The 26,286-nt window shown below is 45.7% G+C and overlaps 1 protein-coding gene across 10 annotated transcripts in view; it reads left to right on the top strand.

The window, feature by feature from the left end:
* LOC130294354 (epsin-1-like) overlaps nucleotides 1–26,286 on the top strand; it is a 400,181-nt gene that overhangs the window by 275,392 nt on the left and 98,503 nt on the right. For 9 of the 10 annotated variants that reach the window (XM_056544011.1, XM_056544010.1, XM_056544019.1 and 6 more), the window contains one exon: nucleotides 1,036–1,122. The exons of the other annotated variant lie outside the window; for it this stretch is intronic. In XM_056544011.1, coding sequence (XP_056399986.1) covers nucleotides 1,036–1,122 — 87 coding nt within the window. The remainder of the gene's footprint in view (nucleotides 1–1,035; nucleotides 1,123–26,286) is intronic. 10 annotated transcript variants of the gene reach the window in all.

Raw genomic sequence — 26,286 nt, 5'->3', positions numbered from 1 at the left:
CCTGCTAGCTCCCTCTTCTGAATGTTGTTCCACACTAACATTTCTCGTCTGATTTCTATTTCTCCCTGTACTGACCAACCCTGGAGATGCCAAGAATTTATCCATTTTCCCTTTTTGTTTTGATTCCTTTTCTTTTACTGGGCTTACTGATTCCCTTTTTTTAGGGGCCATGATTAATAATGCAATCCTAACTTCCCTTTCCCACTTATTTCAACTTCCACAATTAGTAGTATCAAATAAGAAGGTTACTAATAGCCGTATCAAAAAAACTAGCAAAAATAAATTAATTGCCAGCAAGATCAAAACCACATTAAGGGTGGCTATATTAAATCACAACAAAGTTAATAGCCGGAAATCAAGTTAATTCTTAGTTCACAAATCCAACCATAAGCAAAATTGAAAGCATATAAGCATATTCTTAGGGGTACTTGTTTGAGAATGGGTGTTTGGTGCAAGAATGTCAAGTAACACTGTTTTAAATGTGAATGGCCACAGCTTCCCTCCCATTTAAAAAAGGCTCATTGGGACACAACCTTAAAGGGGTACTCCTATCTCATAAAATGTAGAAATATTGCTTCTGGCCACCTGGCTGAACTTCTCTGTTTACTTGAATAATGCCTCTACTGCAGTTCCCTGCACAGCTGAGTGAGCAGTGAACCATGTAAAAAGGTAGCACTGAATCGGCAATGCGGCTAGCCCCTATCTGGATCCTTCTTGGACCCCCACTGATCATACAGTGATATTTTAAGAAGAAGCTTTGGCTTTTGTAGCAAGTTATTTCCTTTTTTGTACTTGCTCCTTCTTGGTTGTCTGTGTATTCCATATGAAAAATGGTTCTGTGTCAGAAGGTCCAAATTTCTGGTGAGTAGGATTGCTGCATTCTCTAGTTTCTCAAGGACATCGCAATACAATTAAATATTCATTGTCCTAACCAGATGACCATCCCTTCCCCATTCCTTCATTCACAGTCCAATTGTTGAACTTTTAATTTAGATTCTAAATAATCTTGTTATTAATAATTACATTTCTGTATAGGAGGAGCGAATCCGAAGAGGAGATGACCTCAGACTCCAGATGGCGATTGAAGAAAGCAAGAAGGAAGCGCCATCTAAGCAGGAAGAGGTGACCAATGCCAACATGTTATGTTTTTTCAGAAAGAGGTTTTCTGGAAAATGAAAATAGCAAAACCATCCAAATGTACCGTATATCCGAAACCTAGACAAATCTTTCTATGTCCCTTTTTTCAGATTTTTTTTTCCTTTCCTCGACGATGTTACGTTTATATGTTTAATATTATGTTTACATGCTGTACTACTTCTTCCTGCCTCTTCTCCCACCATACCTAGTATAGTATACCTAGAGGGGATGATCTAGTCTCCACTCTTAGATTTGCCCAGTACATAAAAATTGATAGTTCATAGTAATAATATCTTATATAGCACCAAACTATCCCATAGTGCTCATCATCACTCACAATAATCCCTCTTTCTAATGGGGTACACAATCCAAATTTGGATTTAACTCCAGCACTGCAAGACCACCTTACTAGCCCATGAGCCACTCTGCTGGCTTTACATAGATGAATGCACAAACATATACATGTGGATGAAATAAATACTCCTATATGTATGTGTGTGTGTGTGTGTGTGTGTGTGTGTGTGTGTGTTCTGAAGGCCTCTGCTTTTCTTGCTCTAGGCAGTTCCTGAAGTATACTGTTTCATATGTTCACAGTTCTTATGGTAAACAAGGTTTTTGCCCCTAGAGACTAAGAGGGGAATTTATCAATGTTGGTGAACCTTTTTTTCGTCTTTTTATTTGTGTACAAGCGCCAAAAATCTGTTGCAGCTGGTTCCCCCACTGCACAAAAATCTGTGACAATTAAACCCTCTGTTGCACTTAAAGGGGTACTCCAATGAAAACCTTTTTTCTTTTAAATCAACTGGTGCCAGAAAGTTGAACATATTTGTAAATTACTTCTATCAAAAAATATTAATCCTTACAGTACTTATTAGCTGCTGAATGCTACAGAGGAAATTCCTTTCTTTTTGGAACACTGATGACCTCACGAGCACAGTGCTCTCTGCTGACATCTTAGCAACCGTGCATAGCATATGTATGCTAAGGGCAGCATGGTGGCTCACTGCCTTGCAGTGCTGGGGCCTTGGGTTCAAATCCCACTAAGGACAACAATAAATAGAGTTATTATTTATTATAATGAAGTCAGCAAAGAGCACTGTGCTCGTGATGTCATCAGAGAGAATTCCAAAAAGAAAATAATTTCCTCTGTAGTATTCAGCAGCTAATAAGTACAGGAAGGATTAAGATTTTTTAATAGAAGTAATTTACATATCTGTTTAACTTTCTGGCACCAGTTGATATAAAAGAAAAAAGGTTTTCACCGGAGTACCCCTTTAAAGAAGTCACCCAAAAAAATATCATGTGAAAGTGCCGTATATACTTGAGTATAAGCAGAGTTTTTCAGCACGATTTTTCGTGCTGAAAACACCCCCCCTCGGCTTATACTCGAGTGAACTCTCCGCCCTCAGTGGTATTCAACCTGCGGACCTCCAGAGGTTTCAAAGCTACAACTCCCAGCAAGCCCGGGTAGCCATCGGCTGTCCGGGCTTGCTGGGAGTTGTAGTTTTGAAACATCTGGAGGTCCGTAGGTTAAAGACCACTGCGGCCTTCGACATCGTCCAGCCCCCTCTCACCCCCTTTAGTTCTGCACTCACCTCCGCTCGGCGCTGGTCCGGTGCTGCAGGACTGTCCGGTGAGATAGTGGTTCCGGGCTGCTATCTTCACCGGGAAGGCCTCTTCTCCGCGCTTCGGGCCCGGCCCCGGAATAGTCACGTTGCCTTGCCGACGACGCAGAGGTACGTTCATTACCAAAGTACCTCTGCGTCATCATCAAGGCAACGCCTCTATTCTGGGCCTGAAGCGCGGAGAAGAGGCCCCCCCCGGTGAAGATGGCAGCCTAGAACCACTATCCCACCGGACGACCTCCCCACCGGACAGTCCTGCAGCACCGGACCAGCGCCGAGCGGAGGTGACTACAGAACTAAAGGGGGTGCCCGGGCTTGCTGCGAGTTGTAGTTTTGAAATCTCTGGAGGTCCTCAGGTTGAAGACCACTGAGGGCGGATAGTTCACAAGAGGATGATGACAAGAGGATGATTAGGGGATGATGAAGGGGGGTGGGGATGATGACAAGCGGATGATGAAGGGGGGGTGTGGGATGATGACAAGGGGATGATGACAAGGGGATGATGAAGGGGGGGTGTGGGATGATGACAGGCGGTGATGAAGGGGGGGATGATGACAGGCGGTGATGATGAAGGGGGGATGATGACAGACGGTGATGATGATGAGGGTGTTAATGACGGGGGTCTGGATGATGACAGGGGGGATGATGTATTTCCCACCCTAGGCTTATACTCGAGTCAATAACTTTTCCTGGGATTTTGGGGTGAAATTAGGGGCCTCGGCTTATATTCGGGTCGGCTTATACTCGAGTATATACGGTATCTCACCCACTCCCTTCGCCTGCAATCCCCGTTGAAAGATTTACTTCCTGGTTCATGGAGCTCCCTGGCGTTCAATCTCCCACAGTGCCTTTCGGTTCATCATAGCTGTAGCCCAGCCCTCACTCCCTCTGCTCCGCACCTTCCTCATGAATGCAAACACGCCCACTGTTACTTCTCCTCCCCGCCCCCTCCCATTCCTCTACACCCACAACCTTTACCCCCCCCCCCAGCATGTCTCCTCCAATAATGAACAGACACCAGAGAAATCCACAGGCGCAGGGATATCTGTACAGTGTACAGTGGTGCAGGGATGTAGCTGCAGTGTGTCCCTGCACAGGGATACCTAGACCAGTGTTTTCCAACCAGGGTGCCTCCAGCATTTTTGAAACTACAACTCCCAGCATGCCTGGGAGTTGTAGTTTTGCAACAGGTGGAGGCACCCTGGTTGGGAAACACTGACCTAGGTACTGATCACTAACTGACAGCAAGCTCAGGATTTATCAGAGCAAGAATGATCTCCTGAGAACAGAAGCAAGGGGGCGGAGAGATCCAACACTGCTCTCCTCCCCCTGCTTCTGTTCTCAGGAGATCGTTCTTGCTCTGATAAACACTGAGCCTGCTGTCAGATAGTGCTTCCTTGCAGGGGAGAGCACGATCCATCCACTCTCCCCTGCCGAGGGGATGAATGAAGATGCGCTTGGTAACTGGGGCTACTATGAAACCAGGGGCTAAATGACTATTTATTACATGGGAGGTGTCCTGGCCGTGCACAGGGCGGCTGAGCTGCAGGCAGCGCACAGAACTCTGGGAAATTGTGACATCACGGCCCCTAGCATAATGGAGCTCAAAGGGGGGGTCACAAGTCATCAGAACAGAGAGCTGCTGAGCTTTCTGTCTGAACGAAGAAGCTAGAAAAACAGGTTTTACATGCAAGATGGATAAAGTAAGTGATTTACAAAGTGTTATAACTTTTGCTTCGGCATTTAAAACAAAATCATTTTTCTACATGAGACATCTCCTTTAATAACTACTGCAAAGTGCAAAAGTGTTGTTTTTTTTAAAAGTCATAGTGGATATCAGCAATTGCGCTGATGGCTGCCATTATCCCTTCAGATGCCTTGAACAATACTGATCATGGCATCTGCACCAATGCAGTGGCTCTGATTAGCTCATCGGATCACCTGTGGCACAGCGGTGGAGATCAGATGAACAAAAATGACGGCTGGAGGTCCACTCACCTGATAATACTGATCAGTGCTTGGCTTATGCATAACTTAGTAACATAGTTCATAAGGTTGAAAAAAGACCAAAGTCCATCAAGTTCAACCTAGAACCCTACTATAGTCCCTACTGAGTTGATCCAGAGGAAGGCAAAAACCCTCATACTAGAGGTAAAAATTCCTTCCCGACTCCAAATATGGCAGTCAGAATAAATTCCTGGATCAACGTTCTGTCACTATTGATCTAGAATCCATAACTAATAATGTCATTACTCTCCAAAAATGCATCCAGACCCCTTTTGAACTCTTTTACAGAGTTCACCATGACCACCTCCTCAGGCAGAGAATTTCACAGTCTCACTGCTCTTGCAGTAAAGAACCCCCGTCTGTGCTGGTGTAGAAACCTTCTCTCTTCTAAACGTAGAGGATGCCCCCTTGTTATAGATACAGTCCTGGGTATAAATAGATCATGGGAGAGCTCACTGTATGGTCCCCTGATATATTTATACATAGTTATTAGGTCTCCCCTAAGCCTTCTTTTTTCTAAACTAAATAACCCTAATTCTGATAATCTTTCTGGGTACTGTAGTCCTCCCATTCCCTGTATTACTCTGGTTGCCCGTCTTTGAACCCTCTAAAACTCCCCTATATCTTTCTTGTACACTGGTGCACAGTACTGTACACAGTATTCTATGTGTGGTCTGACTAGTGATTTGTACAGCGGTAGAATTATTTCCTTGTCGTGGGCATCTATGTCCCTATTGATGCACCCCATGATTTTATTTGCCTTGGTAGCAGCTGCCCGACACTGATCACTAAAGCTAAATTTACTATTAACGAAGACTCCAAAATCCTTTTCCATCTGTCGTCCCAAGTGTTTTCCCATGTAATGCATAATCTCAACCCGGATTTTTCTTTCTCATGTGCATTACCTTAACCCCTTAACAGGGACGTGCACACATAGGGATCAAAGGGGGCTTCAGCCCTTCCCCTTTTTCGCCCTTGCTTCTTTAATGCCCTTTTTCTATTTTTGCAAAACTGGTAGACAAAGTGAGTCTGCTCACTCTATAGAGGTGCTACCTCTCTGCAGGGGTCACTTGTATAGCGCTGGCACTGACAGGGAGATGCTCGGCTCCTTTAACAAGCCGCCCCCCCCCCCCCTGTTCTGTTGCTGAACGATCTCGCACAGTGTAACTTCCTGTCGGCTGAGTCTGCAGGGACCAGGAAGCACAGAGTCCTGCCGAACATCCAGTGACTGAAGTATTCCCTGCACCCAGCCAGCTTCCTATAAAAGTGAGTGTATTCATTTATAGTGTGCAGATGTATTGTGTGAACATGTCTGTGAAGCCTTTGTGTATAGTGTGTATGTACTGCATGTATATACACATGTATGGTATATGTATGTGTGTAAATGTATAGTATTTTATGTATGTTATATGTAGTGCTGTATCTGTCACTAGGCCAACAAGGCCCAGGATTGATGCAGCACTTATTGCAGTGTTGGTCACAAATCACATGGCGCCCCTGAAGTACACTAATGTTTGTGTATATAAGTTTTTATATTTGTCTGTAATCGGTGTTTCCCAACCAGGGTGCGGCCATTGTCTGGCCATGCTGGGAGTTGTAGTTTTGCAACAGCTAGAGTCACCCTGGTAGTGAAACACTGATTTATGCATTTGTGTGTATTTATCAATGTCTCACAACCAGAGTGCCTCCAGCTGTTGCAACTGCTGAAAGCACTCTGGTTGGGAAACACACACACACATTTATATTCAGGGATGTGGGACTCCTATCACCCGACACCAGGGACATACTACTGGTGGTTGTAGTCGTGCTATGTTCCTTTACATACTGGTGGTTGTAGTTGAGCTATGTTTTGGTGGAGCCGGAGAGGGAGGGGGTTGATTTTGAGGAGATCAAGCATATAATGGCCTATAACCAAACCAGTGTTTCCCAACCAGGATGTCTCCAACTGTTGCAAAACTACAACTCCCAGCATGCCCAGACGAGTTTTGCAATAGCTGAAGACACCCTGGTTGGGAAACTCTGAATCAAACATTCCCAGAAGAAAATAAAAGAAGAATAGAACTACAGAAGTAATTTTTTCACGTTCGTGTTTTCCTCCTCACATTCTAAAAATCAAAAAACGTTTTCAATTTTCCACCTATATACCCATATAGGGGCTTGTTTTTTGCATCAGAAATCGTACTTTGTAATGACTTCAATCATTTCACCACAAACTCTATGGCAAAACCAGAAAAATATTTGTGGGGCAAAAGTAAAAACAAAACAGCAATTTTGTAACTTTTGGGGGCTTCTGATTCTACACAGTGCACTTTTTGGTAAAAATGACACTATCTTTATTCTGTATGTCCATATGGTTACAAGGATACCCAATTTATGTAGGTTTTATTTTTCTACTTTAAAAAAATAATATCTACATGCACCAAAATTCGTGTTTAAAATTGTCATCTTCTGACTCCTATAAGTTTTTATTTTTTCGGCATATAGGGCGGTATGAGGGCTCATTTTTTGCGCCGTGATCTGAAGTCTTTATCTGTATCATTTTTGTATTGACCGGTTTTTATAAAAAAAAATGTATATTATAAAAAATATGCTATTTTTTATAGTGCCTTTTTTTATTTGAGCCCCTGCCCTCCAAAATGTCTGTGCACGTCCCTGCCCCTTAAGGACCCAGCCATTTTACACCTTAGGACCCGGCCATTTTTTGCACATCTGACCACTCTCAATTTAAACATTAATAACTCTGGGATGCTTTTAGTTATCATTCTGATTCCGAGATTGTTTTTTCGTGACATATTCTACTTTAACATAGTGGTAACATTTTGTGTTAACTTGCATCCTTTCTTGGTGAAAAATCCCAAAATTTGATGAAAAATTGGAAAAATTTTAATTTTTCTAACTTTGAAGCTCTCTGCTTGTAAGGAAAATGGATATTACAAATAAAAAAATTTTTAATTCACCTATACAATATGTCTACTTTGTTTGCATCATAAAATTGACATGTTTTTACTTTTGGAAGACACCAGGGGGCTTCAAAGTTCAGCAGCAATTTTCCAATTTCTCACAAAATTTCCAAACTCACTATTTTTCAGGGACCAGTTCAGGTTTGAAGTGGATTTGAAGGGTCTTCATCTTAGAAATACCCCACAAATGACCCCATTATAAAAACTGCACCCCCCAAAGTATTCAAAATGACATTCAGTCAGCGTTTTAACCCTTTAGGTGTTTCACAGGAATAGCAGCAATGTGAAGGAGAAAATTCAAAATCTTCATTTTTTACACTCGCATGTTCTTGTAGACCCAATTTTTGAATTTTTACAAGGGGTAAAATGAAAAAATATATATTATATTTGTAGCCCAATTTCTCTAGAGTGAGCACATACCTCGTATGTCTATGTAAAGTGTTCGGCGGGCGAAGTAGAGGGCTCAGAAGGCAAGGAGCAACAATGGAAATGGTTTTTGGGGGACATGTTGCTTTTAGGAAGCCCCGATGGTGCCAGAAAAGCAAAAAAAAAAAAAAAAACACATGGCATACCATTTTGGAAACAAGACCCCTTGAGGAACGTCACAAGGAATTAAGTGAGCCTTAATACCCCACAGGTGTTTCACAACTTTTGCATATGTAAAAAAAAAATAAAAAAAATTGCACTAAAATGTTTCCCCCCAAATTTCACATTTTTGCAAGGGTTAATAGCAGAAAATACCCCCCAAAATTTGTAACCTCATCTCTGAGTATTAAGGTACCCCATAAGTTGACCTGAAGTGCACTACAGGCGAACTACAATGATCAGAAGAGAAGGAGTCATATTTGGCTTTTTGAGAGCAAATTTTGCTCGGCGACGTGTCGCATTTAGGAAGCCCCTATGGTGCCAGAACAGCAAAAAAAAAAACACATGGCATACCATTTTGGAAACTAGACCCCTTGAGGAACGTAACAAGGGGTACAGTGAGCATTTACCCCCACTGGTGTCTGTCAGATCTTTGGAACAGTGAGCTGTACACATTTTTTTAATTTGCACAGCCAACTGTTCCAAAGATCTGTCAGACACCAGTTGGGTGTAAATTCTCACTGCACCCCTCATTACATTCCGTGAGAGGTGTCGTTTCCGAAATGGGGTCACATGTTGTTTTTTTTTTTTTGCGTTTGTCAAAACCGCTGTAACAATCAGCCACCCCTGTGCAAATCACCTCAAATGTGCATGGTGCACTCTCCCTTTTGGGCCTTGTTGTGCACCCCCAGAGCACTTTGCGCCCACATATGGGGTATCTCCGTAGTCGGGAGAAATTGTATTACAAATTTTGGGGGCCTTTTTTCCCCTTCTACCTCTTGTCACAATGAAAAGTATAGGGCAACACCAGCATGTTAGTGTAAAAAATCAATTTTTTTACACTAACATGCTGGTGTAGACCCCAATTTCACCTTTTCATAAGGGGTGAAATGAGAAAATGCCCCCCAAAATGTGTTTGCCAATTTCTCCCGAGTATGGCGATACCCCATATGTGGCCCTAAACTGTTGCCTTGAAATACTACAGGGCTCCAAAGTGAGAGCGCCATGTGCATCTGAGGCCTGAATTAGGGATTTGCATAGGGGTATTCTATGCCAGTGATTCCCAAACAGGGTGCCTCCAGCTGTTGCAAAACTCCCAGCATGCTTGGACAGTCAACGGCTGTCCGGCAATACTGGGAGTTGTTGTTTTGCAACAGCTGGAGGCTCCATTTTGGAAACAGTGGCATACCAGATGTTTTTCATTTTTATTGGGGAGGGGAGGGGGGCTGTGTAGGGGTATGTGTATATGTAGTGTTTTTTACTTTTTATTTTATTTTGTGGTAGTGTAGTGTGTAGTGTAGTGTTTTTAAGGTACAGTCTCACGGGCGGGGGATTACAGCGAGTTTCCTGCTGCGAGTTTGAGCTGCCGTGCAAAATTTGCTGCATCGCAAACTTGCAGCCTGATACTCACTGTAAGCCCCCTGTCCATGTGAATGTACCCTGTACATTCACAGGGGGGGGACGGGACTTCCTGCTGTTGCAAAACTACAACTCCCAGCATGCACGGTGCATCAGTGCATGCTGGTAGTTATAATTTTGCAACAGCTTGAGGCACACAGGTTGGGAAACACTGAGTTAGGAAACAATGTTTCCAAACCAGTATGTCTCCAGTTGTTGCAAAACCACAAATCCCAGCATGCCCAGACAGCCGAAGGGCATATTGGGAGTAGTGGTTACGCAATAGCTGGAGGAGAACAGTTTGGGGACCACGGTGTAGTGGTGTCCAAGCTGTAGCCCTCCAGATGTTGCAAAACTACAACTTCCAGTATGCCAAAACTGTCCAGGCATGCTGGGAGTTGTAGTTCTGCAACATCTGAAGGGCCAAATGTTACAGAACTACAACTCCCAGCATGCCTGGACTGTAAGGGCATGCTGAGGATGTGTAGTTTTGCAACATTTGAAAGGGCACAGTGGTCTCCAAACTGTGGACCTCCAGATGTTGCAAAACTGCAACTCCCAACATGCCCAGACGCCAAGGGCTGTCTGGGCATGCTGGGAGTTGTAGTATACAGGGTCCCATTACAGCAATGCATATCGCTTTACGGCTACATGCATTGCTGTAAAGGGCCCGACCGCGGCTGAAGAGGAACTCACCTGTCGCCGCCGCCGCCGCCTTCATCGCCGGGATCCGGGTCTTCAGGGACCAGGTAAGTAACGGGGCCGGGCCCCAGCACTCCCCCGCCGCGTCCTCCGGTCTTCTTCCCGTCCTCTCCGGACTTCCAGGGGCCGGGCAGGGCGGGAGGAAGTAACCGCCCCCCCCCCCCCTGCAATTGGTCGGTTAGCTAACAGACGGATTACAGGGGATAGGAGGAGGTGGCAGGCTTGCCACCTCGCTCCTATACTCCAGCATGGTCCTGGCTGTCTGTGACAACCGGGATCATGCAAAATTACCGGGTGGTCGGGTCCCAGAGACCCTATCAGCCCGGTATCGCCGCAGATCGCAGGGGCGATTGCCCTCGATTGCCGATCGCCGACATGGGGGGCAGACATGGCCCCCCTTGGCGTTTGCCCTGGATGCCTGCTGAAGCATTTCAGCAGGCATCTGCTTCCGATCTCTGCCCGGGGCGCGGCAGAGACCGGAGAAACACTAGGACGTACTAGTACGTCCTGGGTCCTTAAAGCCCAGGGTGCCAGGATGTTCTAGTACGTCCTGGGTCCTTAAGGGGTTAAATTTATCAGTGTTGAACTTCATCTGCCACTTCCCAGCCCAAACTTCCAACCTATCGAGATCCATTTGTAATAGTGCACTGTCCTCTATAGTGTTTACCGCTTTATAGAATTTAGTATAATCTGCAAAGATTGCTACTTTACTATTCAACCCCTCTACAAGATCATTAATAAATATATTAAATAGAACAGGACCCAAGACGGACCCATGTGGTACCCCACTAGTAAATCACCCAATCAAAATAAGTACCATTAATAACCACCCTCTGTTTCCTATCATTGAGCCAGTTACTTACCCACTTGCACACATTCTCCCCCAGCCCCATCCTTCTCATTTTATGCACCAACCTTTTATGTGGCACCGTATCAAATGCTTTGGAAAAATCCTGATATATGACATCCAGCGATTGCCCCTGGTCCAGTCTGGAGCTCACCTCCTCATAAAAGCTGTTCAGGTTAGTTTGACAGGACAGATCCCTCATAAAGCCATGCTGATAAGGGGTCATACATTTATTTTTATAAAGATACTCCAGAATTGCATCCCTTAGAAAACCCTCAAACAATTTACATACAATGGAGGTTAAACTAACAGGTCTATAATTCCCGGGGTCACCTTTTGATCCCTTTTTAAATATTGGTACCACATTTGCCATGCACCAGTCCTGGGGAACAGTACCTGTTACTATAGAGTCTGTAAATATTAAAAATAGGGGTCTGTCTATCACATTACTTAATTCCTTTAGAACACGGGGGTGAATGCATCTGGACCTGGTGATTTGTCTATTTTGATTTTTTGTAGGCGGCACTGTACTTCTTCCTGGGTTAGACAGGTGACCTGTACTACTTCCTGGTTTAGACAGGTGACCTGTATTGGGGAGTTTACCTTCTCTCTCTGTATTTCACCTGGCATTTCGTTTTCCTCGGTGAACACAGTGGAGAAGAATTTGTTTAATATATTTGCCTTTTCCTGATCTCCATTTATAATTTCTTCCTCATCATTTTTTAAAGGGCCTACACTTTTATTTTTGATCTTTCTGCTATTTATATAGTTAAAGAACATTTTGGGGTTATTTTTACTCTTTGGCAATGAGCCTTTCTGTCTCTATTTTTGCATTTTTTATCTGTTTTTTACATATTTTACTAATGCTTCCTCACTGCCGTCCTGTTTTAGTAGTTTAAATGCTTTATTTTTGTCATTTATTGCCCCCTTAACATTTTTATTCATCCATATTGTTTTTCTTTTAATTTCCGACCCTTTTATTCCCATAAGGTATATACATTTTGCAGTGAAAATTTAAGATATTTTTGAAAGTCTCCCATTTAGTGTCAGTGTTTTTGAGGACATTATCCCATTTTATATTGTTAAGGGCTTCTCTGAGTTGATCAAACTTTGCCTTCCTAAAGTTCATTGTTTTTGTGGCCCCTCGAGAAATTCCCTTATTGAAGAACAAGTTATAATGTATTATATTATGGTCACTATTACCTAGGTATCCTTCTACTTGCACATTAGTTACTCTATCAGGTCTGCTGATTAATGTTAAGTCTAGTAGGGTGCCCCCTCTGGTCGGGCCCTGCACCATTTGGGACAGATAATTGTCTTTAGCTATAGTCAGAAACCTGTTACCTTTATGAGATTCACAGGTCTCAGTCTCCCAATTTATATCAGGATAGTTAAAGACTCCCATTATTATCACGTTATTTTGATTTGCTGCCTTGTTTATTTGCCTCAGTAATTGATCTTCTACCTCTTCCATTATGTTTGGTGGCTTATAGCAAACCCCTATCAGGATTTTTTTTTTTTTTAAATCTCCATATATTTCTACCCATAATGACTCCACATTATCGTTTCCCTCCCATATATCCTCCCGTAGTGCGGCCTTTAGACTTAATTTCACATACAGACAAACTTCTCCCCCTTTCCGTTTTGTCCGATCCTTCCTGAATAGACTATAACCCTCTATATTGACTGCCCAGTCACAGCTATTGTCCAACCAAGTCTCTGTTATACCCACTATGTTATAATTCTCCTCAGACATCAACCACTCCAGTTTGTCAGTTTTATTGGTCAGACTTCTGGCATTAGTCATCATGCAATTCAATGGTGTATGTTTTTCTTCCTATGAAGCCTATCCCTATTAATTATTCTACCCCCTCCCTCCGCTCCACCCCCAGGTATATTACTTATTTTCCCCTCTCTATCTACACTATCTTCCCCCTCTATGTTGTAGGTCCCCCCCCCAGTCCCTAGTTTAAACACTCCTCCACCCTTCTAGCCATCTTCTCCCCAAGCACAGCTGCACCCTCCCCATTGAGGTGCAGCCCGTCCCAACGGTAAAGCCGGAAACCAACAGCGAAGTCTGCCCAGTTCTCCATGAACCCAAACCCCTGAACACTGAACAGTATTAGCAATCTGATTGCTATAAAAAAAGTGAATAAAATTGCCCCTTTTTTCCCATTTTTACCTAAAAAAACAAAAAAAAATTGGAATTGGCATGTTCGTAAATGTAATAGAAAATGGGTATCATATTAATTAAACATGTCATTTTTACCATCCAGTTTACAGTGTGAAAACGAAACCCTCCCGAAGTTGCTAATTTGCTATTTTCTCTTCAATTTCCCCAACACAAATAATATTTTTGGGGGATTTTGCCATACATTTTATGGTAAAATACTTTTTACAGCTTGAGGGTATTGTTTTTATGAACCGGTGCCCCAAACTGAATAGAATATTCCAGGTGGGGTTGCAACAATGCATTATAAGGATACAGTCCCTATGCAGCATATTTCACGCTGTGCTAAAGGAAATGCGCTGTGTATACTCCCGTCGGTATACACACAGGGTTACCCGGCAGCAGCCCTGTATCTTTGTGAAGTTTGGGGGCAGGTCTGTGTGTCAGACACGCTAGCATGACCCTGTCCTCAAGCCTGCCTGGACACCTAGGCCTGTGTGTATGCTTGTTGGAAAATATGCAGCATATTTCCTGATGCACAGCAGATTTTGCTACGTGGGTTGATATGTCCTTTTCCCGCGAGCCTATGCCTTTTCCATACATGACCATCTTCGGTTAGCCTAAGAGTTAGCTGCTGTTCTGTAGTTTATGATCTACAAGCACACCCAAATCCTTCTCTACCAATGACCCCTAGATGCAGAACTTTACATTTATCCACATTGAACCCCATTTGCTAAGTGGATGCCCAAACATTGTGTCCAAGTCAGCTTGTACCTTATGTACCTATCTTCCATAGAGTGTACCGTGCTACAAAGCTTTGTGTTATCTGCACAAATATAAATAGTATTTGCAATCAAAAATTGAATGTCATAGTCCTGAATAGGTACTAAAAAATAAATTGAATACAATTTAAAGTGTTAATAATTGTGAGTAAGCTCCTCCCCTAATAAAAGTTTTATTTACCCCCCCCCCCCCCCCCCTCTTCCATATTTCAAATAAAATACTGTACATATGGTAAATAAAAAAAACAAACAAACATAATTGGTCATAGCTAAGTGCGTGGGGAAAAAAAAGTCCAGAGTTGCTGACTTTTGGTCATGCTATATATCGGACAGGTGCCAGAAAGTTAAACAGATTTGTAAATTACTTCTATTAAAAAATCTTAATCCTTCCAGTACTTATTAGGGTCTGTATACTACAGAAGAATGCTTTTCTTTTTGGATTTCTCTGATGTCACAACCACAGTGCTCTCTGCTGACCTCTGCTGTCCATTTTTGGAACTGTCCAGAGAAGGAGAAAATCCACATAGCAAACATATACTGCTCTGGACAGTTACTAAAATGGACAGCAGAGGTCAGCAGAGAGCACTGTGATCATGACATCAGAGAAATAAAAAAAAGAAAAGCATTTCTTCTGTAGTATACAGCCCATAAAATGTATTGGAAAGATTAAGATTTTTTAATAGAAGTAATTTACAAATCCAAAGGGAAATTACAACCACCCCTCAAAAATACCACCCTGTTGGGTTCACAGTGAATGAATGGTTTGTCGAACAGTTGGTTTGAAAAAATGCAGAATTTTTTTAAAGTACAATGCATAAAAAGATAATTATATAAATAAAAAACAGAGCAGTAGTAAGTTAAATGTTTTACCATAGGGCGCTAGTGGTAAATGTGAATGTGTATAGCGTTGCTATGTTGGATCAATAGTCAGTTATCCGGCATAAACTGTTAATCCGGCAATGGTGAGACAGTCTTTAACAGACTAGGCTGCTTAATAACATTTAAAGGGTTAAAAGTCTCTCATTCTGTCCGCTGGCCCCCGTACTGCGACGGGCCGAAGATGGTGTAAGTTACAGTTGGTAAATTGTAACTAGAAGCTTGGTTGCTGGGTGCTGGTTTTAGTCCAACTGGCAGCGGGGCTCTGGCATGAGACTCTCGCGTCGGAGGTCCGTAGCTGCGGCGTGCGGCTATGATGGTGTCGGACCTCAGCTGTCACACTTGCGATTTGCGCCGATTCTGGCGATGCGGGTCACGGGTGACCCACTGACCCGGAAATACATGCTGATCGGAGGTGTAGGATACACCCCCTATCACCCACTGTATCTATGGGGAGGTGGCGTTTTCGTCACCCCCCCCCCCCCCCCAAGGATCGCTGCTATTGGCTGGACAGGGGAGTGGTTAACGGCATCCTCCTGCAGCTCCCGCTGCTGGCTGGGTTCAGTCAGCGGTCAGAGCTGCTGGAGGAAGCCAGAGACCCCCCCCCATCTTCAAATTCGGAGTCCCCTCAGGACCGAAGATCCCCCTTAGAGCAGGGACATATTAACCCCAGGGACATATTAACCCCCCCCCCCCCCGACCCCCTAATAGGTCCCCAAGGGTCCTCTGCAGTTCACTGTGACCTGGGCCCTATTAGGGGTTTAGGGCGCTGGATTTGGCCCCCATTTTTTGGGGGGGGCCGCAGCGCTTTTTTTCCCCATATAACGGTGTGTGATTGATTTCTAATCACACACTGTTATATTTAGTATACACCAAGCACACAACACTACATACTCCCCCCCTCCCCCCCAACACAGTAGAAAAAAGGCGATGGCTCGTCAGGCATTTTCGGCAGCGGAGGCATACGCTTCTCTTGCCTCAGACTCCGAATCTCTCAGTGAGGACGATGAAGATCCTACATTCCTGTGTTCTTCATCGTCCTCCTCTTCATCTAGCAGTGATGATGAGTCACCTGTACGGGGCGGAGACGCCGCCAGGCGAGGCCACGCACCCCCCACGATAGTGGCCCAGTGGCCGGCACTAGTGTGAGTGGTGATGCCGCTCGTACCAGGAGTCTGGTGAACCTGTCTGGAGACCCCCAGAGGCTTATCAGACACGGGTTCCGGAGTTTGTTGGCGACTCTGGAATCCGGATTGACAATTTTGGATTTACTGAAATTGACTATTTCTCGGTTGGAAACCATTGGGGGGACACAGATTCTTGCCGCTAGGAGGCGCTGACACTAGGCAAAAAAAAAAAAAGTTGGCTCCTCCCGGCAGGCTATACCCCGCCTACTGGCCCTGAGCTTATCAGTTTTTAGCTTAGTGTCTTAGGAGGCAAGACACAGGTCTGGAGTTCTCCAGACCTGGTCTTCTCTTTTTCTTGTTTTATAGTTAGGGACTGTTTAGTTTCTTTCATTCATTTTATTTTCCACTTTTTTAGGTGGGGAGCATGGCTACCTGTTACCCCATATGCGGCTAAGGGGCACGGGACATAAGTTACAAATGCACCGTTAACCCCTTCCCGCCAACGGCCAGCTCCTGGGGTAGTACCGTTGGGTCCAGGTCCCCCTATATTCTCTGCTCGTCCTGGTCTGTAGTAGCATGACGTGATGCAGGCCTCCATAAGTCTGGCTGAAGATATCTTCGGGTGGAAGACATCTTCAGGTTAGTGTGGTGCTAGGTGAGTATTTTTGCCCCCCCTCAGCCCCACTACCTGGAGTGTTTAACTACAGGGGCACTCCTCTTTATTATTTCTAATGGGCTTGCAACCTCTGGAGACCCCTAGCTCCCTCTGGCTCCTCACGAGAGCAGGTCCAGGGTGGCCCCTCGTTTCGCCGGACTCGCTCCCCCTCCCTGGCCCTAGGGCGTACCCCAGGTTCCAGGGGTCATTCTCCAGGTCGGTGTTCTTGGTCCCCGTCCTTTCATCCCAGGTCTCCCTCTCCCCCGGTGAGGGATGCCTCCGCTGATTCCCTTTCCTCAGGGGAAGTGGTGGACGAAGGTTCAGACTCCCCCTCGGATTATGAGGATTACTCTACAAAGTCCGATGTGGTGGACGGTTTAGTGTCAGCCATAAGGGACACCTTTCATCTGGAGGACCCCGGAGCTTCGGATGCTGATCCAGAAGTCTCCTTTCGCCAATCACGGCGTGCTCCCAAGGCGTTTAGCTCTCATGCAGAATTTGACGCCGTGCTGGATGCTGCTTGGAAACACCCTGTGAGGCGTTTTCAAGGAATCAAGAAGGTGCAAACACATTTTCCCTTCCCTCACGACTTGGTCACTAAGTGGATGGTTTCGCCCAAGGTTGACCCTCCAGTCTCCCGCCTGTCCAAGTCCACTACGCTGCCCCTTGCGGATGCAGCGTCTCTTAAGGATCCAGCTGACAAGAAGATGGAAAATCTAGCGAAGTCCGCATTCGAAGCTGTTGGGTCCTCATTACGCCCCACTTTTGCCTCCACTTGGGTGGCCAAGGCGGTGTCAGTTTGGGCTTCCCAGCTCCGCCAGGGGGCCCTTGCTGGAATTTCCAGGGAAGAACTGGCAGAAGCGGCTCTCAAGCGGGCGATTTCCTTGGCTCAGCCACTTTGGAATCCGCTCGCTGCTCGGCCTTTGCCTCGGCCAACTTGGTTGCCATTCGTCGTGCCATGTGACTGAAGGCGTGGGATGCGGACGCTGCGTCAAAGAGGTCTCTGAGGGAGCTACCCTTTTCGGGCTCCCGCCTCTTCGGAAAACGGTTAGATTATTTCTGAGGCTACGGGAGGGAAGAGTTCTCTGCTTCCGCAGAACAGGTCTCGGCGCTCAGAACCCCGCCGGAAGACTACTTCCTTTCGGTCAATGGCTCCGGGTCGTCCCTCCAAGCAGGCGCAACCTCCTCCTCATAGAACACCCTCTTTCAGGGCGCGTCCATCATGGAAGTCAGGCAAACGATCTGGCGTTTTCTCTGCCAAATCGAGCACCCGTAAGCCTGCCTCTTCCTGAAGGGGCGCCCCCACCCGCGTCGTGTTCTCGGGTGGGACGCCCTCCCACCCGAGCACACGACGCGGGTGGGGGCGCCCCTACAAAAGCTGTCTCTTTTCCAGGACATATGGCTGTCTCAGTTCCAGGAAGCCTGGGTGCGAGACGTTATTTCAGGAGGCTACCGCATAGAATTCTCATCTCTCCCAAGACACAGTTTCTTTCAATCCCGCCCCCCTCAGTCCCCTTCCTTGGTGGCGGCTTTTCAGGCCGCTCTGCGTTCTCTCCTCTCCCAGGGAGTGATAGTTCCGGTTCCACTGGGGGAACGCGGGTCATGGTTCTATTCGAACCTCTTTGTTGTTCCCAAAAAGGAGGGCTCGGTCCGTCCCATTCTGGACCTCAAGTTGCTCAATCGCCATCTGCGCCTCCGTCATTTTCGGATGGAGTCCCTCCGGTCCGTGGTGGCCTCCATGGACCAGGGCAAGTTTCTTTTTTCAGTGGATATCCGAGACGCCTATCTCCACATTCCGATCTTCCCAGCGCATCAGCGATTCCTTTGTTTCGCAGTGCCAGAGGGTCATTTTCAGTTTGTGGCGCTCCCGTTTGGTCTAGCCCCGTCTCCCAGGGTCTTTACCAAGGTCATGGCGACTGTCATTGCCATCCTTTTCAGCCGGGGGATCTCCGTCCTCCCCTCTCGGTCCGAGAATTTAGAGAGTCTTCGGATCACGCTTCACACCCTGTCCTCTTTCGTCTGGATCATCAACTGGGAGAAGTCACATCCGCTCCCCTCCCAGTCCCTAATTTTTCTGGGGCTCCTTTTCGACACTGCAGTAGCCCAGGTCAGTCTTCCCCCTGGACAAAAGGCGCTCTCTGCAGGTGGGGGTCCGTCGCCTGTGACGCCACGTCCTGGTCCTGATTCGCTTCTGCATGGAGGTCCTGGGCCGTATGGTGGCTGCCATGGAAGCAGTCCCCTTCGCCCAGTTTCATTATCGATCCCTCCAACTGGCCATTCTGGGCAGGTGGGACAAATCCCTCGCAGGATTCTCCTGCCCCTGGTAGTACGTCAGTCCTTCTTTGATGGCTCCACTCTCCCCATCTTCTTCTGGGGAAGTCTTTTCTTCCCCTTCAGTGGCAGATCTTCACCACCGACGCGAGTCTCCTGGGTTGGGGAGGGTTTTTTTGGGACATAACCATCCAGGGTCGCTGGTCCCCTGGGGAAGCCCGTCTCCCCATCAATATCCTGGAGCTTCGGGCGATCTTCCTTTGCCTCCTCCATTTGGAGCATCTCCTTCAGGGTCGTCCGGTCCGGGTTCAGTCGGACAATGCGACGGCCGTTGCAAACATCAATCGCCAAGGCGGCACCTGGAATCGCTCGGCGATGGAGGAGGTCTCCAAGATTCTCCTCTGGGCCGAGGCTCGGGTTCCTGCTCTGTCGGCAATCCACATCCCGGGCGTGGACAATTGGGAAGCAGACTTTCTCAGCCGCTCCTCGGCGGATCCGGCGGAGTGGTCTCTCCCCCCGGAGGGGTTTTCACAGATTTGCGACCGTTGGGGGACCCCAGATGTGGATCTCTTCCCATCTCGCCTTAACAGGAGGGTTCCCCTCTTTGTAGCAAAATCGAGGCATCCCCTGGCCCTGGCGGTAGATGCTCTGGTCATCCTGTGGTTGTCCTATCGACTCCTTTATCTGTTTCCGCCTCTTCCCCTCCTGCCCAGGGTTCTGAGGAAACTCAAGGCTCCAGACTGGCCCAGACGCGCGTGGTACGCAGACGTGGTCCGACTGGCCGACGACGTGCCCGCTGCTCCTACCACTTCGTTCTGATCTTCTTTTTCAAGGTCCCCTTTTCCACCCCAATTTACTGTCGCTGCATTTGACGGCGTGGCGGTTAAAACCGCGGTATTGAAGGCCCGCAGGTTTTCTGAGGGGGTTATTCGTACTATGCTTCAGGCACGCAAACCTTCCTCAGCTAAGATTTACCACCGCACCTGGAAAGCTTATTTTCGGTGGTGCGAGGCGCAAGATTTTTCTCCGGTGATTTTTCCCCTCCCGCGCCTTATTGCCTTTCTTCAGGCAGGGCTGGATCAGCATTTGACCCTCAGTTCTCTTAAGGGTCAGGTGTCTGCTCGCTCTATCCTTTTCCAACGGCAGTTGGCCTCTAATTCCCATGTCCGCACCTCTTTGCAGGGTGTGGCCCGCATGGCTCCTCCTTTTCGGTCTCCCACACCTCCGTGGGACCTCAATCTGGTGCTTGGAGCCTTGAGGGAGGCTCTTTTCGAGCCCCTTAGGGAGGCCCCCCTTCGTATTCTCTTGTGGAAGGTCTCTTTTCTCATTGCCATCACTTCTATCCGGAGGGTCTCGAAACTGCCGTCACTTTCCTGCCGTTCCCCCCTTTTGGTGCTTCATCAGGATAAGGTGGTTTTCTGCCCACCTCCCTCCTTCCTGCCCAAGGTAGTTTCCTCTTTTCATTTTTAACGAGGAGCTTGTTCTTCCTTCCTTTTGCCCTTCTCCTTCCAATGCCAAGGAGCGTTCTCTTCACACCCTTGATGTGGTCCGGATTTACCTGTCTGTCACCTCCTCTTTTCGCCAGGGGGACTCCTTTTTCGTGATTCCTGAGGGTAGTCGTAAGGGTCTTCCGGCTTCCAAGGCGACCATTGCTCGGTGGATTCGCTCTGCCATTTCGGAATCTTACCGCCGCAAGGCCAAGGTTCCACCCTTTCGGGTGACGGCGCATTCCACGCGTTCTGTTGGTGCTTCTTGGGCTCTCCATAATAGGGCTTCGGCCCTGCAAGTCTGTAAGGCGTCCACCTGGTCGTCCTTGCATACATTCGCAAAATTCTATCAAGTGCATACTTTTGTGTTGGCTGATGCTAATTTGGGCCGCAAGGTGTTGCAGGCGGCAGTAGCATCCTCCTCTGCTTGATTTGGGGTTGAGTATTTTTCTCCCCACCCCGGGGACTGCTTTGGTACGTCCCACGGTCTGTGTCCCCCAATGATTTCCGACCGAGAAAAGTAGATTTTTTATGCTTACCGTAAAATCCCTTTCTCAGAGGGGGGACACTGGGGGACACTGCGCCCACCCACAGTTTGGGTAGAGTTTTTCGTTTGTTCTGTCCAAGAGGTGACTCTGGGTTTTTCTTTTGTCTGCTTCTCTTTTTTTTGTCAGTTGCCTCCTATTGCTTTGAGACAAAACTGATAAGCTCAGGGCCAGTAGGCGGGGTATAGCCTGCCGGGAGGAGCCGACCTTTTTTTTTTTTTTTTTTTTGCCTAGTTTCAGCGCCTCCTAGCGGCAAGAGCATATACCCATGGTCTGTGTCCCCCAATGGATCCTCCGAGAAAGATTTTACGGTAAGCATAAAAAATCTACTTTTCAGTTATTTTTCAGTGACAGTTTTGTCAATCTGATGGTGGAGCAGATGAATCTGTACGCCAGGCAGTTCATCGCCCACCACCCTGATTATTTATTGACCCGGTCCAATGAATGGTACGCCATTGATGCAGCAGAAATGAGGACATTTTGGGGCCTCTTGCTGTCTATGGGCCTGGTCAAAAAGCCAAGTGTCAGGCAGTACTGGAGCGGGGACGTCCTATACAAGACCCCGATTTACAGTATGGTCATGACACAGAAGCGGTTCGAGGCCATTCAGAAATGCCTTCATTATGCAGATAATGAGACATGTCCACCCCGAAGTGATCCCACACATGATCGGCTTTACAAAGTGAGGCCGCTCATCGATCACTTTGGGGCCAAATTTTTGGAGGCCTACGTGTACCGCTCAGGGAGCTCTCAGTCGATGAGTCTCTTATCAGTTTTAAGGGGAGACTCCTCTTCCGCCAGTATATTCCCTTGAAGCGGGCTAAGTATGGCGTGAAGCTCTATAAACTTTGTGAGAGTACCTCCGGGTACACTCTCAAGTTTAGAGTGTATGAGGGACGAGATTCCCGTATTGAACCCCCAGATTGTTCCCCCACTCTGGGTGTTAGCGGGAAAATCGTTTGGGAGCTTGTGCACCCATTGCTGGATAAGGCTTACCACGTGTACGTGGACAACTTTTATACCAGCATGCCTCTGTTCACATCCCTTGCCGCCAGATCCACGTCCGCTTGTGGGACCGTGCGGAAAAACCATAGAGACACCTATGCCCAAGGGTAAGTCCCATGCCCTTACCCATGAAAACCTGTTGCTGGTCAGGTATAAGGATAAGAGGGATGTCCTTATGCTGACCACTATTCATGGTAACGGCAGCTCACTCGTCCCTGTGCGAGGTACCACAACACCGGTCCTCAAGCCCGATTTGTATTCTGGACTACAATCAGTATATGGGGGGAGTTGATATTTCTGATCAAGTCCTCAAGCCATACATGGCCATGCGGAAAACATGGGTATGGTACAAAAAATTTTCGGTCTACATGGTACAGGTTGCCATGTACAACGCTTTTGTACTGTCCCAGTACGCTGGCAACACAGGGACATACCTCCAGTTCCAAGAAGAAGTCCTAAAGGTACTGATCTTTGGCGAACGGGAAAGAGCAGGCCGGAGTTCCGAAGTGGAGTTATAGGTGCCAGGATCGTCCCAGGCCAACACTTTCCAGGTGAAGTACCCCACACTGGAAAGAAGGGACGATCCCAGAAAAAATGCAGTGTGTGTTACAAGAGGGGGATTCGGAAGGACACCACCACTCAGTGTGACACTTGCCCCGATCATCCGGGCCACTGCATTACGGATTGCTTCAGGGAGTATCACACTTCCATGGAGTACTACATTTTCCCTTTTCATTTAAATTTTCCATAATTTGACCCCAATGTACCAAGTCCAGAGTACATTGCAAATTCCAACCCCATAAAACCACTAACTTGCCCAAAAAACTCTTATAAAAAAAAAAAAAAAAAGAAAAAAAAAACCCTAATAAGACCTCTGGGGGGTATTTTTTCCAAAAATGGGTCATGTGTCACTGAGTCACTATCATCGGGGACTTTTTATGTTGCCTCAAATGCGCAGTGCTCTCTCTCCACCCGAGCGGGGTGCGTATTTGAGGCAACAGGTTAGGGACGGCCACACACATCACATTCCCAGAATGATCAGAGCATAGAGTTTGGGGTGGGCCTATTTTTTAGTTTTGGCTTTGCTCATCATTCTGGCAACATAACCTGTTTTATGATTTTATGTCCCACTTTATTCCTTATTAGTTATTAGTGTACCCCATGTAATGCCCCTTGAGGGGGGGGGGGGGGGTCCCACTGTTCTGGCTCCATAGGCAGCTGCCTAGAAGCTCCAGGCCCCTGACTGCCCTCCTGTTCCTCCGTGACCAGTGAGCAGAGCCGATCTACGCCCAGATACGAGGTATGTTCTTACTCCAAAGAAATGTATTTACAAATAAAAAATTTTTTTCTGTTCTGGCACGAAATGTGACATGCCCCCCCCCATTTCAGTGCACTTGACATCCACATATGTGGTGTTTCCTTACTCAGAAGAGATGGGGTTACAAATTTTGGGGGGGCATTTCTCCTATTACCCCTTGTAAAAATGTAAAATTTGGGGGAAAACTAGCATTTTAGTGAAAAAAAAAATCATTTACACATCAAACTTTAACGAAAAGTCATGAAACATCTGTTGGGTGTTAAGGCTCACTGGACCACTTGTTACGTTCCTTGAGGGGTGTAGTTTCCAAAATAGTATGCCATGTGTTTTTTTTTTTTTTTTGCTATTCTGGCACCATAGGGGCTTCCTAAATGCAATATGCCCCCCAAAAACCATTTCAGAAACACTCACTCTCCAAAATCCCTCTGTCGCTCCTTCCCTTCTGAGCCCTCTAGTGCATCCGCCGAACACTTGACATACACATTTGAGGTACAGTATTTTCTTACTCGAGAGAAATTGGGTTACACATTTTAGGAAGATTTCTCTCCTTTTACCCCTTGTAAAAATTCAAAAACTGGGTCTACAAGAACATGCCAGTGTAAAAAATGAAGATTTTGAATTTTCTCCTTCAATTTGCTGCTATTCCTGTGAAACACCTAAAGGGTTAACAAACCTTTTGAATGTCATTTTGAATACTTTGAGGGGTGCAGTTTTTATAATGGGGTCATTTGTGGGGTATTTCAAATAAGAAGGCACTTCAAATCCATTTCAAAACAGAACTGGTCCCTGAAAAATGTCGATTTTGAAAATTTTGTGAAAAATTAGAAAATTGCTCTGGTGTCTTCCAAAAGTAAAAACATGTCAATTTTATGATGCAATCATAAAGTAGACATGTTGTATTTGTGAATCCATTTATAATTTATTTGGAATATTCATTTTCCTTATAAGCAGAGAGCTTCAAAGTTAAAAAAAAAAAAAAAAAAAAAAGCTACATTTTCAATTTTTTCATCAAATTGATGCAAGTATCGAAATTTTTTTACTGCTAACTTAAAGTAGAATATCAACAACGATTACCCTGGAATGGGTTAGGGTCAAATTCATGTAACCACCTTTGACCTAGGGACAAGCCCTGGGTCACTAATACCCTTATTTTAATCCCACCCCCTAAAACTTAACTTTTATTAATGTTAGGTAAATAATGAATAATTGTGATCAAAGTATAATTAAAAACTGGCAGCCTTGTGTGTTATTACTGTATCATTAGTGAACTGGAAGCTGCCTGCTATCCCAGTATATTAGTCACAACCGGTGGACTGCAGTTCCACTGGTTATAGACACACACCAAGGAGGTTAATTAAAGGCTGATAATGCCCCCTCTACATGTTTCGTTGCTTCAGCAACGTCTTCAGGAGGGAAACGGGCATCAACCTATACTGCCGACCATCTCACTATTGAAGGACCAAGCCTGTACCTTGGCGCCGCCCCACACGCCATTCATAGCCAATAGAGTAGTCGAAAACCTAGTCATGGGCCCGGACTCACCTGTAACCTGTATCGCTCCCTTAGTTACACCAATCAGGTTGGAATTCATCTATTACCTCTTCCGTGCACGCCTGTATGACGCGTTCCCCGTGTGTTTACAGGCGCGTCCTTTTACTTTTGTTCTCACGAGCCTGCGCATTGTCAAAATGTGCAGGCGCATTGTTGTCAGTATATCTTCCAGAAAGTTAAACAGATTTGTAAATTACTTCTATTAAAAAATCTTAATCCTTTCAGTACTTATGATCTTCTGAAGTTAAAGGGGTATTCCAGGTAAAACCTTTTTTTTTATATATCAACTGGCTCCGGAAAGTTAAACAGATTTGTAAATTACTTCTATTAAAAAATCTTAATCCTTCCAATAGTTATTATTAGCTCCTGAAGTTTTCTGTCTAACTGCTCAATGATGATGTCACGTCCCGGGAGCTGTGCATGATGGGAGAATATCCCCATAGGAGCTGGACAGCTCCCGGGACGTTAGTCATCAGAAAGTAGTTAGACAGAAAACAGCAACTCAACTTCAGAAGCTAATAACTATTGGAAGGATTAAGATTTTTTAATAGAAGTAATTTACAAATCTGTTTAACTTTCCGGAGCCAGTTGATACATAAAAAAAAATTTGGCCTGGAATACCCCTTTAAGGTTGTTCTTTACTGTCCAAGTGCTCTCTGACACCTGTCTCGGGAAACGCCCAGTTTAGAATAGGTTTGCTATGGGGATTTGCTTCTAAACTGGGCATTTCCCGAGACAGGTGTCATCAGAGAGCACTTAGACAGAAAAGAACAACCTTAACTTCAAAAGCTCATAAGTACTGAAAAGATAGATTTTTTCAATAGAAGTAATTTACAAATCTGTTTAACTTTCTGGAGCCAGTTGATATATAAAAAAAATAACCCCTTTAAATTATTGTTTGATGAGCTAGATATCTAGTACCTCTGATGTGGCAATTGTGGTGCTCTTTTTTTATTTAAAAATGCTTATTTACATCATACAATGCCTCCTCTTCTCTGCGACTTTTCTGCACAAAGTCACAATTGCGCAAAAACATTTTTTTTAAAGTGCTTTTTAATGGAAGTTTTGTATCCACGTCTGGTGTAGTTTTGCAGTGTTTTGTAGGGGTTTGCGACTTTTTGTGTGACATTTGCACTTGATAAACCCATTACCACTGTGATTGACTTTGGTAATATTGTTTGTAGCTTATTGCTTACTGTATAAAGTTGAAAAAAAGGTGCTTGGCGCATGTGTGACAT

Source organism: Hyla sarda, chromosome 10 (assembly GCF_029499605.1).
Source record: "Hyla sarda isolate aHylSar1 chromosome 10, aHylSar1.hap1, whole genome shotgun sequence".
NCBI classification, from domain to species: Eukaryota; Metazoa; Chordata; class Amphibia; order Anura; family Hylidae; genus Hyla; species Hyla sarda.
Note: the sequence above shows the minus strand (reverse complement) of the source record. Positions and strands in the feature narration are given on the sequence as shown.